The 15,882-nt window shown below is 44.0% G+C and overlaps 1 protein-coding gene across 6 annotated transcripts in view; it reads left to right on the top strand.

Moving 5' to 3' along the window:
- Window positions 1-15,882, top strand: part of ASAP1 (ArfGAP with SH3 domain, ankyrin repeat and PH domain 1) — a 1,537,410-nt gene that overhangs the window by 325,396 nt on the left and 1,196,132 nt on the right. For all 6 annotated transcript variants that reach the window (XM_069220757.1, XM_069220758.1, XM_069220756.1 and 3 more), the window contains one exon: window positions 2,759-2,904. In XM_069220757.1, the coding sequence (XP_069076858.1) occupies window positions 2,759-2,904 (146 nt within the window). The remainder of the gene's footprint in view (window positions 1-2,758; window positions 2,905-15,882) is intronic.

Raw genomic sequence — 15,882 nt, 5'->3', positions numbered from 1 at the left:
CACCAAGAACACCACCTGTTCCTTCATGGAACCTAAATGTTGTCCTAACTAGACTTATGGGTCCACCTTTTGAAGCCATGCACTCCTGCGACATACAGTTCCTAACCTGGAAGGTGGCATTTCTCATCGCCATTACTTCCCTAAGAAGAGTAAGCGAGATTCAGGCGTTTACAATACAGGAACCTTTTATACAACTACACAAGAATAAGGTCGTCCTAAGGACCAATCCAAAATTTTTGCCAAAGGTTATTTCACCGTTCCATCTAAATCAAACAGTGGAACTTCCAGTGTTCTTTCCACAGCCAGATACCGTAGCTGAAAGGGCACTACATACATTAGATGTCAAAAGAGCATTGATGTATTACATTGACAGAACAAAAAACATCAGAAAGACTAAACAACTATTTATTGCATTTCAAAAACCTCATGCAGGAAACCCAATATCAAAACAAGGTATAGCCAGATGGATAGTTAAATGCATCCAAATCTGCTACCTTAAAGCTAAACGACAGCTGCCCATTACACCAAGGGCACACTCAACCAGAAAGAAAGGTGCTACCATGGCCTTTCTAGGAAACATCCCAATGCAAGAAATATGTAAGGCAGCCACATGGTCTACGCCTCACACATTCACCAAGCACTACTGTGTAGACGTGTTATCCGCACAACAAGCCACAGTAGGTCAAGCCGTATTAAGAACATTATTTCAGACTACTTCCACTCCTACAGGCTGATCCACCGCTTTTGGGGAGATAACTGCTTACTAGTCTATGCAAAACATGCGTATCTACAGCGACAGATGCCATCGAACTGAAAATGTCACTTACCCAGTGTACATCTGTTCGTGGCATCAGTCGCAGTAGATTTGCATGTGCCCACCCGCCTCCCCGGGAGCCTGTAGCAGTTTGGAAGTTACCTTCAATTATTTATATATGTATCATCTCAACCTTAAATAGGTGCATACTTAGTCACTCCATTGCATGGGCACTATTACTACAATTCAACTCCTACCTCACCCTCTGCGGGGAAAAACAATCGAAGATGGAGTCCACGCCCATGCGCAATGGAGACAAAAGGAGGAGTCACTCGGTCCCGTGACTCGAAAGACTTCTTTGAAGAAAAACAACTTGTAACACTCCGGCCCAACACCAGATGGCGAGCTATTGCAAAACATGCGAATCTACTGCGACTGATGCCACGAACAGATGTACACTGGGTAAGTGACATTTTCATTATGTGGGATTTATGTCTGAAAAGCTTCGATAAACCAAAAATTACAGCATATTTCAGCAATGCAAGATACCTCTCTTCCAGGACCAGATGTCACAGGTGTACCAGCAGCAGTTTTATTATGTTCTCGCCCTGTTTTATGGGCATACAAGTCAATGTGAAGATACATTCCAGAAGCTCCAGTATGTAAGAGGGTTGGAAGTTGGATTGCCAGTCTTTCATGATCTCATAAATATTTGCAAAAGGAACAAGGGATTAGTGAATGAGAAACTTGAACCCACATAAGGAAGTGCTTGATTTTCTGGCCCTTCCTTTCAAGAGATAAAATCTTGCGGTTTTCTGAATTCTTCTTGGATTGAACAGCAGATGTCCAGAACCAAAACAGTAAATGCACAATCCGATGGCCAGAACCAAAACAATAATTGTACAATCCAGCTATCCAAATTCTATTGATTTCATTTTCTGACAGAGGACCCCCAGTTCTGTTGGTCTATATAGGTTTTGCTTGAGAATTGTTATTAAGAGAAGATGATTCAATACTATGGGAACGGGTTCTGGACAGGGAGACCAGTCCATAATGTCTTTCATTTCTTAATTTCTTTCCTTCATTCCTGTAGTCTATTTTATGAGCAAAGCAGTATCAACTCCGCAAAAGAAGTGGCATGAAAGGAGCTTACCAACTCATCTATTTTTTGTTCTTTGAGTCCCCATCTCAGTAGAGCCATCGTTAGGGTTCATCTAGCTAGGTTGTTTCAGTGATGAGTTTTCAGCGTTTCATCCTTGTTTGTGGGCCTCGAGCTGTTTTAATGCTAAAATGTTAATCTAGCTTGGGAGCCCCCAAGCCAACCTGGTTCTCATTCAAAATTGATTTTGCACTGCATGTTCCATGAACTAAGTTCTGGGTTGCAGATTTCAATATACTTACCAGGCAAAAATATTCAGTTTATGGCAGTCAATCATAACTGATCCTCTACCCTGAATCTGAATGGTACAACTGTACAGCTGTGTGCAAAATTAAATTTAGGTGTAAACTGTGTGTGTGTGTGTGTGTGTATATAAATATATATATATATACACACTTTCATATATAATTTTTGCATAACAAAAAGCTTGAAGCACTCATACGCCTTTTCTGTGGCACACGGGAATGAACAATACTCACCGGACTGCTAGGGACAAATCTACCTTTTTTCTCTTAACTGCCAGCTGCATTGGTTTAACTGGCAAATATTACAGGGGACAGGCTTGGAGTTAGCAGCATGGGACATCAGGTATGTGATAGTTTTTACTTGTCAATCTATATTTTCATAATTTCCAGGAGCCTGTCAATTAGAAGTACATGATTAATGTTACTTTTATATCACTTTGTAGTTTGATTTTTACTTTTTAATACTAGATTTGTGTAAAACGTTGTGAATTTTAGACTATTTACAAATACTCTTGGTGTTAAAAGAGATTGAGCACTTGAGTTGTGCCCAGCTAAAGCCTAACTGGCAAGCTGTAATTGTACTTTTTGTTTTTCTTCTAGATCACCTCCAAAATGAAGAGAATTATGCTCATTCTCTTGACAAATTTGGAAGCAATTTTTTAAATCGTGATAACGCAGATCTTGGCACTGCTTTTGTTAAATTTTCCAGCCTTACAAAAGAGTTATCAACACTTCTGAAAAACCTGGTAAGACATTTAAACATTTTCTCAAACTGGATTTCATGCTTTAGTATCCTTTCCATTACGTAGGGATTCACAGAATTCTGGAGCTTGCTGGGGAATTGTTGCATTTAGTTCCATGAAGAGATCTCTAGTTTCAAAACTCATTACTCGCATGACAATTCACATATTGGTAATAAATGACATTTGGTAATGTTGTGCATTACAGAATGTTAGTGGTTTGTTTTAGATTTTGTTGAAACACCTAGTACAGGTTGAGGTCCTGTTTCAGCTTACAGATAATACTATAGCAAAGATCTAGGGTTGCACATACTGCCTTTGGAGTTACTAGTTTTGACAGCACATTTATTTTTAATATGATAATCTTAATATGGTTTTTAATATACTCTGTTATATGCCGATGTCCCTTCTGCGTTGGACCTTTTCCTCTCAGTGACAGAAAACTGGAGGTATAAACACAATTAAGAAAGCTAGGAACGAAACCAGAAGAGCATGTGCTGCCTGAACAATGACCCACACCCTAGCATCTGTGCTTACTAAGTTTCATTTCAGTTTCATTTTTCTTACTCATGGCATATTTTACCATAGGGCTACCCTGCTTGCCAAAGACTTGCTGACATTGTCCAGAGTTGCAGACTGCTCTGCCCTCTAGGAAAATGTCACAGGTCTAGGTGCAATGACAAGGTGAAGAGGAAAATGTTATGGTGAGAGGCCAAGAATGAAGATGTGCAACTATTGAGCTTTGCTTTCTTTATTCAGGAGCTCATTATACATGGCCGTGTCACTGAGTTGGACCTTGAGCTGACTGCAGTTGGCTGGCTGGTAGAAGGGGTGGGTAAACAATGCATAGAATTATGGGATCATTGGATGGCAATGTCCTGGAATCTTCAGGTTTGGATTGCACTGATATTCTGTAATTCTGCAGACTTAATATATCGGACTATTCAAACTGTGATCCCTAAACTGACTTAAAATTGACATTGTATTGGGATGTGCAATCCAAAAACCTTTTGGGGACTATAGCCGAATTGTGCATGCTGAATGGAATGACATTATGCAAACCAGGAGTGTACTTGGGTTGTGCAATCTCTGTATTTGAATTGTAAAATCTTGGACTGAGCAGACTGATTCTGCAAATTATGATGGTGTGTTTTCGAAATGTGTAACATGGGATAATGCATTGATTGTGCATACTTGAATTGTACTCGGGGCATGCGTGCTGAGGATGTACTGTGGTTATGAAATGTTAATTTTGACGGCATTTTCTATAAAAATGGGAGTGTTTACTTTGACAAATGAACAACTCTTCTTGAGCAATGGTGAGAATACCTGGTGTTATTATTCTAAAAGCAGGTGAAGTTATTATTGTTTTCGATTAATTGCACATCACACCTAAGCAGTGAATAAATGCTGTGGTGTCCTTGTTTCCATGCTCTATACACTCAGGTGAAAGTCATTGAGTTCTTTTCAAATATCTTTGATTCCAGTGGTATCTGCATGTGTATCTATCTCACCTTGACGGTTGTAGTAGTAACATTTAATCATGTACTGGACCAAGGAAAAATCTCCTTTCGCTTCCTTTTAAGCAAACAATTTGAGTTTGAGGCAAAGGACCTTTTAAGCAAAGTCTTTCGCGAATTAGACAATTTCTCTCTCGGAATCTAGTTTGCCAGACAGAGCAGTGCTCAACCTCTCAATTCAAGCTCTTTTCTGTTTCACTGGTCACATTATAGCCTTATTTGCACCTTTGATCATTCCCAGAGGATATATAGCCTTACTTTTTGTGCTTTAAATGTCCTTAACATCTTACCAGAAATTAAAACCACCTATCCTTTAGTAAGGTTATTAAAAGCCTCCTTTCTGTTCGATACTTCTGACTGCAGATTATTCACCCTGTGTATACCCCTATGCTCCAGATTGTATCCGGAGAGCTTTTTACAGCCAAGCTCTGATGTGCCAGCAAGAGGTGTGATGTGATGCCAGAGCCATATATGTGTGCCACCCCTGTGCATTTATGTCTGTTTCTTTCTGTGCCTTTGAATGGAGATGGGGAGCTCACTTCCTCAACCTTTTCTTGTTTTTTTGGCGAATTTCCCCTATAAAATGTCACTACAGCGTGCTAGGTGAACATGTTTTACATCTTATAGAGTGTGTCTCAATGTCTGTGACAGATCCCCACCAAGTATGTCTGTGGTACCTAAGGTTTTCACATTACTCCAAGTACTATGGGGACCGCACTTGAATGAGTCCAAAGGTGATCTGGGGTTGCAAAGCCAAGCTCTACATTGCCTAAAGCTGTCAGAACGTATGTAAGTGCCAGTTCCCGTCAGGTTGAGGACGCTGACCCATTCCTGTTCTCGAGGCGATTATTGTGAAAGGTTCTCTTCATACTCTAAGTCGTCTGGTAAATCCAAATCATAAAAAACACAAGAAGTCGAAGTGTGACTGCTTCTTTCTGCTACACTTTTTCAGAGGAGTCATAAGGACATCAAGATGTCCCCTCTGGCATGCCTTTGTCCCCATGGATCAGAGGAGGCCTCTAGAGGGGCTACAGTTGGCGGATCTGTCCTCAACACTGTCTGCAATTCTTGATTCAGTTGAAGGTTTGCCTTGACTCCTGGGCAGACACCCAACCTGCCTTTGCATCCGACTTCACGATCCGCGAGAGTTACTGCGATGTCAACATTAGAACTGATGCCACCAGTGCTGGAGGAAGAAGCTATCAGCTTATCTGACTTAGAAGACAACTTGGCACGATCTCGACAGAAGTCGCACTTTCTACAACCTGTGGCTCAGCCTGCCCAACCTCATTCTGAAACCTGACGGAACACTGTCTCTGCCAAAGACGGTTCACATCCTGTTATCACAGACTCAGCAAATAGATAACATGGTGATATGGGAGATGGCGGGAATGATGTATTCCAATGTAATGATGAGGATAAACGTTTTATGGAACTCCAGTGGACTAGGCACACCTCCTGGACACTGGATTAAACTCTCCCCTTGGTCCTTCCACAGAGGGATCACCACCTTTTGCTGTAGTAATCAGATGTGCTGCAGAGGTTATAGATGTGCAACTTCAGTCTGTTGAAGCTAAAACTACCGTCCTTACTGATGTCCTCCAACCTGGTCAGACTTCTACAGAACAACTTCTCTCTTCATGAAGCCCTGATGGACACACTAATGGGCGCTTGGGCCAAACCTTACTGTTGCCCCCTAGTAAATAGACAAGTTGCAAGAAAACCTTAGACCTGCCACTAGTAATCCTCCTTTCCTCATGCAGCACGCTACAGCTGAAAGATTGGTGGTTTAGGCATCCACAGGCAGACTGAAAGCGAACTTGTTCCCTGCTACAAGTTCTGATAAGGAACCAAAACACAAGAAGGTGGTCGGGAAGAGAATGTTTTCCTCCAGCATCCTAAGTCTTTGCTCAGTGATGTCTCTCTGCCTCCTGGAATGATATTCACATGAGTTATGGGATATGGTCAGCAAGATCTTAAGGCTAGTCCCAGATGAGCACAATAGCATCCTCCTGCTGATCATTCAGAATGGTCAGGATGCTGCGAAGTACGCCATCCGCTCTGGACTGAACTCCACTGACTGACTGAGCAGGGCAGTCTGTACCAGTGTAGTGCTTAGGCGCCATGCGTGGATGGGGTCCATGGTCTTCTCAGGTGACTTTCAAGCATCACTGATGTGCATGCTTTTGATGGAACCTCTCTCTTCGTAGATCAGGCAGACTCTGTGCTGGAATGCTTTTAAGGACAAAAGAGCAGTGGAGAGAGTCATGACATTGGAAATGCGCATTGGTTGTTACTCTCTTTATTTCCTGGTGCCGAAGAAAGACCGAGGACTTTGTCCTAGTTCAGAACTTTACCCTCTCCCTTTCTTCCTGACAAAGGACAAATTCAAGATGCTCTCATTGGCCCAAGTTCTCTCTGTCCTTGGTGGTAATGCTGAACCTGCAGGGCTTCTATTTTCACTTTCCTTTCCTACAAATTATACCTGCTGTTCAGGGTGGGCCAAGAGATTCTTCAGTTCTCTCTGCTCCTCTTTGGCCTCACCAGTGATCCTTGTGTTTTTGCAAAAGTGATGGTAGTGGTTGCCACACATCTTTGAGGGTTGGGGAAACTAGTCCTACCCTTTTTCGATGACTGGCTGGTGAAGGCAGGCTTGCTGCAGTCAGAAATGGACAACCCCCAGATGATGGAAGATCATTTAGCATCTTCGGGGTTCTTGATCAGTGTGCTGAAGTCACACACTTAATCCCTTTGCAGAAGCTCCCGTTCATCGGAGCCATCCTGGATATGATGCAGTTTTGAGCCTTTCCTCCAGTTCAACAAGTCCAAGACATTGAACTACGATCAGTCCTGGGTCTCAGTGGGAGTGATCCTGAGACTTCTTGGCTTCCTGTATCCTGCTTGTTGACCACACCAAATGCGGGCTCTGCAGTGGGGTGTGAAATCTTAGCAGGCTCAGCACCAAGGGAGCCTGTCTGACTCCATCCAGGTTTCAGAGGAGACTACAAACAGACCTGCAGTGGTGGCTGCTCGACTGCAGTTGGACCAGTGCCAAACACTTTACCATATCTCACCCAGAGCTGATGATGATGATGATTATGATGATGGCAGGAATGTCACTGTTGGGTTGGGAGAGTCATCTAGGAGTGGTGGCGATCCGAAGACTCTACTCCATAGCAGCCTATTGGAGTTGCAGGCCTTTCCTTTCGCCTTGAAGGCCTTCCTACTATCCGTTAAAAGGGAGGCTCGTCCAGATTCTCACAAACACCACCACCATGTGGTACTACAATCAACAAAGCAGAGTGGGGTCCTGTGTCTTGTACCGGGAAGCTGTGCACCTCTAAAACTGCCTGAGTCGACAAGGCATTTCTCTGATTGTAAACCACCTGGCAGGACCTTTGAACGCCCAGGCAGATGAACTCAATTGGCAAAGCTGAGAGGATCACGAATGGAAGCTACAACTGGAGGTAGCACAGGGCGTCTTCCAGCAATTGGGAGAGCCCTAGCACTATCTATTTGCCACTGCTGAAACTATGCAGTGTCTGCAATTTTGCATGCTGGAGTTCACAAGAAGGCTCTCATTTGGAGATGCATTCTGATAGAGTGGCACACAGGACTCTTGTTTGTCTGGCTACTGCTACCTTTCCTGGGTATATGTTTCAACCCAAACCTTTTGTAATGCCACAGTGGAACACTTACATCATCTGACTCTCAAGACAATCTTCTTTATAGGGATAACCTCAACTTGTTGTGCGAGTGAGCTATAAGCCTCCTTTATCCATTCATCATAAACGCCCATTTTCCCCAGACAAGCTGGTGATTCGGAGTAGGGCTGCATTTCGCTAGAAGATTGTGATGCATTTTGTGTCAGATAATCCATCACCCTTCTGGTATTATTTGTTCCACCTCACCCTTAAGAGGAGAGCCTCCATCCCTTTGAATTCAAGTGTAGAAAATTGTTTTTTTTTTTTTTTTTTTTTTTTTAGAGTGGTTAGCCCTCCCTTTAAAAATCTGCTGTGAGTTAGCCAAGGACCTGACCCATGAGGGGTTAATGGCCAATTCAACAAGAGCCAGGGCTGCTACCACTGCATCGGCATACAAGTGTACCTGTTTTGGACATCTTCAAGGCTGCAACGTGGGCATCAATCCATACGTTCACAAAGCACAACTGCCTTATTAGCAAGGACCGACATGAAGGGCATTTTGCCATTTGATCTTGTAGGACTTTCTGGTTTGAGCCATCCACAGACTCGCTGCCTTAGGAGGTCCCTCTTTGGTATCTATTCACAAGGGGCCAAATGTACAGATGTTCAAACATTAAGCGCAGCGATTTCCAAAGAAGGATATATATTTTTTCCATTTCTTTTTCTGATTCGCTATTTAGTAGTCATTATTCTTAAAGTATAAAACATTTTTATTTTTGAATTAGTGAGTCTTGTTGGGTCACAAATTGACCTACCTCATGAATAATAATGAGGTAGGTTGCAATTTACAACCCATTGAGGAATTAGTCTTCACAGGGATGGTAGCCTGCTGAGGTCAGCAGACCACTTTCTGGTTGCTTTTAAATAAAGCAGTTTGTTTTAGCATAGAAAATGGGATGCACTGAACAAAATGATGAATAGCTTTTATTTTATAAGAGTAGGCACTATTTTATGGAACCACTGGCTTCTCGTATTGTTTTTTTTTTTTAGATTCTCAAAGGGAAAGGATCTCTTGGTAACCCCTCCCATTTGTGAATGGCTTAACCACCTCCTTTGATGAGATGGTAAAGTATTAATGCTTTGCGACTGGAATGTGGCTGCAAAACATTTATACCATAAGGAATTGCTCTTTGAATGGGACGTCATGACCACGCCCCTTCTAAATAGTGACTCCTTATGATTTCCTAAACCTGTTTAGCGATTTGGTAACATGTTACCAAATCCCTTAATGGGCTTAGTACATTTCTACAAGCCATTTAGCATTCACAAATCCTGTGATTTAGCAAATCGCAGGCTTTGTGATAGCTAAATGGCTTTATACATCCGGCTCCAATCTGCCTTTAGAAATATCCATCAAAAGAACAAGTTTCCTTCGATACTGCTCTTTTTGGTGGATATTCTATCCAACCACAGATTCCTCACCTCTCTCCCACCTCTCAATTCTGTGAAATGGACTCTTAACTATCTATGAAAGGATCCCACTTTAAAGATGTTCATACTGTCCCATCTAATCAGTTAGTAAATGCCAAGTCCAACCTGCACAGTCAAGAAATAAATGTGAGCGTGCTGGCTTAGCGCATGTATGTGGTTGTGGCATGGCACATATATATGGTTATTGCGTCCGGGCATGGTGAAGTTGATGTGGAACTGTACAATGCCACCTGCTGGCACTTAGGAGGCTGTCCCTCAGAGGATTCACAAGGTGAGGAATCTGCTTTTAAATAGAGTATCAACCATAGAGAGGGTTACCGTAGGTAAGTAACATGTTTGTTCGATGGCATCTGTCGCTGTAGATACGCATGTTTTGCAATAGCTCGCCATCTGGTGTTGGGCCGGAGTGTTACAAGTTGTTTTTCTTCGAAGAAGTCTTTCGAGTCACGGGACCGAGTGACTCCTCCTTTTGTGTCCATTGCGCATGGGCGTCGACTCCATCTTCGATTGTTTTTTTTCCGCCATCGGGTTCAGACGTGTTCCTGTCGCTCCGAGTTTCGGAACGGAAAGATAGCTAATTTCGGAAGATTTTCGTCGGTATTGTTGCGTTCGGGATCGGCGTAGTTAGATTCAACACCGCATCGAAGATCGAAGAGCTCCGGTGCCCTTCGGGGTAGTTTTTCGATCCCCCGTCGGGGCCTGGTCGGCCCGACCGCGTGCTGAAGAACGCCGATGGAACGGACCCCGTTCCGTTTCTGTCCCAAATGCCACAATAAATACCCCTATACAGACCAACACTTGGTCTGTAACCTGTGCCTGTCACCTGAGCACAGTGAAGACACCTGCGAGGCCTGTTGTGCGTTCCGGTCCCGAAAAACACTCCGAGACCGTCGAGCCAGAAGACTTCAGATGGCGTCCGCGCCGACAGCCCACCGAGAGTTCGAGGAACAAGAAGAGGAAGGTACCTTCTCGATCCAAGAATCGGACTCCGAAGGATTCGACGATACACAAACCGTGAGTAAGACGTCGAAAACCACACAGAGGAAGATTTACAAGGCCCAGGGGACGCCACTGCCATCAGGCCATGGCTCCACCCATAAATTCGGTGACCGACCGTCGGCACCGAAAAAGGCCCAAACAGTGCCGAGATCGTCCGACTCCGGTCGAGACACCGGCACGCAGCCTTCTCGGGACCGAGAAAGTGCTGGAGACAAGCCTCGACACCGAGATGCCGGTGTGGACACGGCTCGACGCCGAGACAGCGGCACCGAAGAAGATCGACGCCGAGAGGTTTCGGCCCCGAAAAAGAAAAAAGTCATCTCGGAGCCGAAAAAACACGCAGACAGGGTTTCGGTGCCGAAACAAACTGCAAGCGACCCAGCTTCAGGCTCTTATACAGAAGAGCACTTGCTAACCTCCCAAATGCAAAAGCATAGGTTTGAGGAAGAGCTACAATCAACTGATGTAGACCATACGCAAAAGCGTATTTTCATACAGCAGGGGACAGGAAAAATAAGCACCCTTCCCCCCATTAGAAGAAAGAGAAGGTTGGAGTTCCAAACTGAACAGACACCACAACCTAAAGTGGTGAAAAGAGTTACCCCACCACCCTCTCCTCCGCCCGTGATTAACGTCTCACCAGCACGAACTCCATCACACTCCCCAGCTCACACCACCATAAGCCAGGGTGACCAAGATCAAGACGCTTGGGACCTATACGACGCCCCAGTGTCAGATAACAGTCCGGAGGCATACCCTACAAAGCCATCTCCACCAGAGGACAGCACCGCGTATTCTCAAGTGGTGGCTAGAGCAGCACAATTTCACAACGTAAGCCTCCACTCAGAACAGGTCGAGGATGATTTTTTATTTAACACACTCTCCTCCACCCACAGCTCATACCAAAGCCTGCCTATGCTCCCTGGTATGCTCCGGCACGCAAAAGAAATCTTTAAGGAGCCGGTCAAAAGTAGGGCAATCACACCAAGGGTGGAAAAAAAGTATAAGGCGCCTCCTACAGACCCGGTTTTCATCACTACACAGCTGCCACCAGACTCTGTCGTTGTAGGAGCAGCTAGGAAAAGGGCCAACTCCCACACATCTGGAGATGCACCACCCCCAGATAAAGAAAGCCGCAAGTTCGATGCAGCTGGTAAGAGAGTCGCAGCACAAGCTGCAAACCAGTGGCGCATCGCGAACTCCCAGGCACTACTTGCGCGCTATGACAGAGCCCACTGGGACGAGATGCAACATCTCATTGAACATCTGCCCAAGGACTTACAAAATAGGGCAAAACAAGTGGTTGAGGAGGGACAGACCATTTCCAACAACCAGATCCGCTCCTCCATGGACGCTGCAGATACAGCTGCACGGACAATTAATACATCTGTAACTATCAGAAGGCTTGCATGGCTCCGAACATCTGGATTTAAACCAGAGATTCAACAAGCAGTTCTCAATATGCCTTTTAACGAAAAAGAACTGTTAGGTCCAGAAGTGGACACAGCGATTGAGAAACTCAAAAAAGATACGGACACTGCCAAAGCCATGGGCGCACTCTACTCCCCGCAGAGCAGAGGCAATTACAGCACATTCCGTAAAACACCCTTTCGAGGGGGGTTTCGGGGTCAGAGCACACAAGCCAGCACCTCACAAGCAACACCGTCCAGTTACCAGGGACAGTATAGAGGAGGTTTTCGGGGACAATATAGAGGAGGGCAATTCCCTAGGAATAGAGGAAGATTTCAGAGCCCCAAACCCCCTACTACTAAACAGTGACTCACATGTCACTGACCCCCTCCACACAACACCAGTGGGGGTAAGAATAAGTCATTATTACAAAGCATGGGAGGAAATCCCTACAGACACTTGGGTTCTAGCAATTATCCAACATGGTTATTGCATTGAATTTCTACAATTCCCTCCAAACATACCACCAAAAGCACAAAATTTGACAACACACCATTCCAATCTCCTGGAGATAGAAGTGCAGGCACTATTGCAAAAGAATGCAATCGAATTAGTGCCAAACACACAAATAAACACAGGAGTTTACTCACTGTACTTTCTGATACCAAAGAAGGACAAAACGCTGAGACCAATCCTAGACCTCAGAGTAGTGAACACTTTCATCAAATCAGACCACTTTCACATGGTCACACTACAAGAAGTATTGCCATTGCTAAAACTACACGACTACATGGCAACTTTAGACCTCAAGGATGCTTATTTCCATATACCAATACACCCATCGCACAGGAAATACCTAAGGTTTGTATTCAAGGGAATACATTACCAATTCAAGGTACTGCCTTTCGGATTAACAACCGCACCAAGAGTCTTTACCAAATGTCTAGCGGTAGTCGCTGCACACATAAGAAGGCAGCAAATACATGTGTTCCCATATCTAGACGACTGGCTAATCAAGGCCCATTCGTTAATAGAGTGCTCAAATCACACAAATCATATCATACAAACCCTCTTCAAACTAGGGTTCACCGTCAATTTCACAAAATCCAAAATTCTGCCGCGCAAGGTACAACAATACCTGGGAGCCATAATAGACACATCAAAAGGAGTAGCCACTCCAAGTCCACAAAGAATTCAAAATTTCAACACCATCATACAACGCATGTATCCAACACAAAAGATACAAGCAAAGATGATATTACAACTCCTAGGCATGATGTCTTCATGCATAGCCATTGTCCCAAACACAAGACTGCAAATGAGGCCCTTACAACAGTGCCTAGCATCACAATGGTCACAAGCACAGGGTCACCTTCTAGATCTGGTGTTAATAGACCGCCAAACTTACCTCTCGCTTCTGTGGTGGAACAACATAAATTTAACCAAAGGGCGGCCTTTCCAAGACCCAGTGCCACAATACGTAATAACAACAGATGCTTCCATGACAGGGTGGGGAGCACACCTCGATCAACACAGCATACAAGGACAATGGAACGTACATCAAACAAAACTGCATATAAATCACCTAGAACTTCTAGCAGTTTTTCAAGCACTAAAAGCTTTCCAACCAATAATAGTTCACAAATACATTCTTGTCAAAACAGACAACATGACAACAATGTATTATCTAAACAAGCAAGGGGGGACGCACTCCACGCAGTTAAGCCTGCTAGCACAAAAGATTTGGCGTTGGGCAATTCACAACCAAATTCGCCTAATAGCACAATTTATACCAGGGATCCAAAATCAACTCGCAGACAATCTCTCTCGAGATCACCAACAGGTCCACGAATGGGAAATTCACCCCCAAATTCTGAACACTTATTTCAAACTCTGGGGAACACCTCAGATAGACTTGTTTGCGACAAAGGAGAACGCAAAATGCCAAAACTTCGCATCCAGATACCCACACAAACAGTCCCAAGGCAATGCCCTATGGATGAACTGGTCAGGGATATTTGCTTACGCTTTACCTCCTCTCCCTCTCCTTCCTTACCTGGTAAACAAACTCAGTCAAAACAAACTCAAACTCATATTAATAGCACCAACTTGGGCAAGGCAACCCTGGTACACAACGCTGCTAGACCTATCAGTAGTACCCTGCATCAAATTGCCCAACAGGCCAGATCTGTTGACACAGCACAACCAAAAGATCAGACACCCAGATCCAGCATCGCTGAATCTGGCAATCTGGCTCCTGAAATCCTAGAATTCGGGCACTTACAACTTACCCAAGAATGTATGGAAGTCATAAAACAAGCCAGAAGGCCATCCACCAGGCACTGCTATGCAAGTAAATGGAAGAGGTTTGTTTGCTACTGCCATATTAATCAAATACAACCATTTCACACAACTCCAGAACATGTAGTGGGTTACTTGCTTCACTTACAAAAATCTAACCTGGCTTTCTCTTCCATTAAAATACACCTTGCAGCAATATCTGCATACCTGCAGACTACCTATTCAACTTCCCTATATAAGATACCAGTCATTAAAGCATTCATGGAGGGCCTTAGGAGAATTATACCACCAAGAACACCACCTGTTCCTTCATGGAACCTAAATGTTGTCCTAACTAGACTTATGGGTCCACCTTTTGAACCCATGCACTCCTGCGAAATACAGTTCCTAACCTGGAAGGTGGCATTTCTCATCACCATTACTTCCCTAAGAAGAGTAAGCGAGATTCAGGCGTTTACAATACAGGAACCTTTTATACAACTACACAAGAATAAGGTCGTCCTAAGGACCAATCCTAAATTTTTGCCAAAGGTTATTTCACCGTTCCATCTAAATCAAACAGTGGAACTTCCAGTGTTCTTTCCACAGCCAGATACCGTAGCTGAAAGGGCACTACATACATTAGATGTCAAAAGAGCATTAATGTATTACATTGACAGAACAAAAAACATCAGAAAGACTAAACAACTATTTATTGCATTTCAAAAACCTCATGCAGGAAACCCAATATCAAAACAAGGTATAGCCAGATGGATAGTTAAATGCATCCAAATCTGCTACCTTAAAGCTAAACGACAGCTGCCCATTACACCAAGGGCACACTCAACCAGAAAGAAAGGTGCTACCATGGCCTTTCTAGGAAACATCCCAATGCAAGAAATATGTAAGGCAGCCACATGGTCTACGCCTCACACATTCACCAAGCACTACTGTGTAGACGTGTTATCCGCACAACAAGCCACAGTAGGTCAAGCCGTATTAAGAACATTATTTCAGACTACTTCCACTCCTACAGGCTGATCCACCGCTTTTGGGGAGATAACTGCTTACTAGTCTATGCAAAACATGCGTATCTACAGCGACAGATGCCATCGAACTGAAAATGTCACTTACCCAGTGTACATCTGTTCGTGGCATCAGTCGCAGTAGATTCGCATGTGCCCACCTGCCTCCCCGGGAGCCTGTAGCAGTTTGGAAGTTACCTTCAACTATTTATATATGTATCATCTCAACCTTAAATAGGTGCATACTTAGTCACTCCATTGCATGGGCACTATTACTACAATTCAACTCCTACCTCACCCTCTGCGGGGAAAAACAATCGAAGATGGAGTCGACGCCCATGCGCAATGGACACAAAAGGAGGAGTCACTCGGTCCCGTGACTCGAAAGACTTCTTCGAAGAAAAACAACTTGTAACACTCCGGCCCAACACCAGATGGCGAGCTATTGCAAAACATGCGAATCTACTGCGACTGATGCCACGAACAGATGTACACTGGGTAAGTGACATTTTCATTTCTGTTGATGTGATTTCTGGTCTTACTGATAGTGATGTCACTCTAAATATTCTCAAACTTCTCAGCACCAATATTGTCCAAGGAGTGAACAGGCATTTG

This window comes from Pleurodeles waltl, chromosome 2_2 (genome assembly GCF_031143425.1).
Source record: "Pleurodeles waltl isolate 20211129_DDA chromosome 2_2, aPleWal1.hap1.20221129, whole genome shotgun sequence".
NCBI classification, from domain to species: Eukaryota; Metazoa; Chordata; class Amphibia; order Caudata; family Salamandridae; genus Pleurodeles; species Pleurodeles waltl.
Note: the sequence above shows the minus strand (reverse complement) of the source record. Positions and strands in the feature narration are given on the sequence as shown.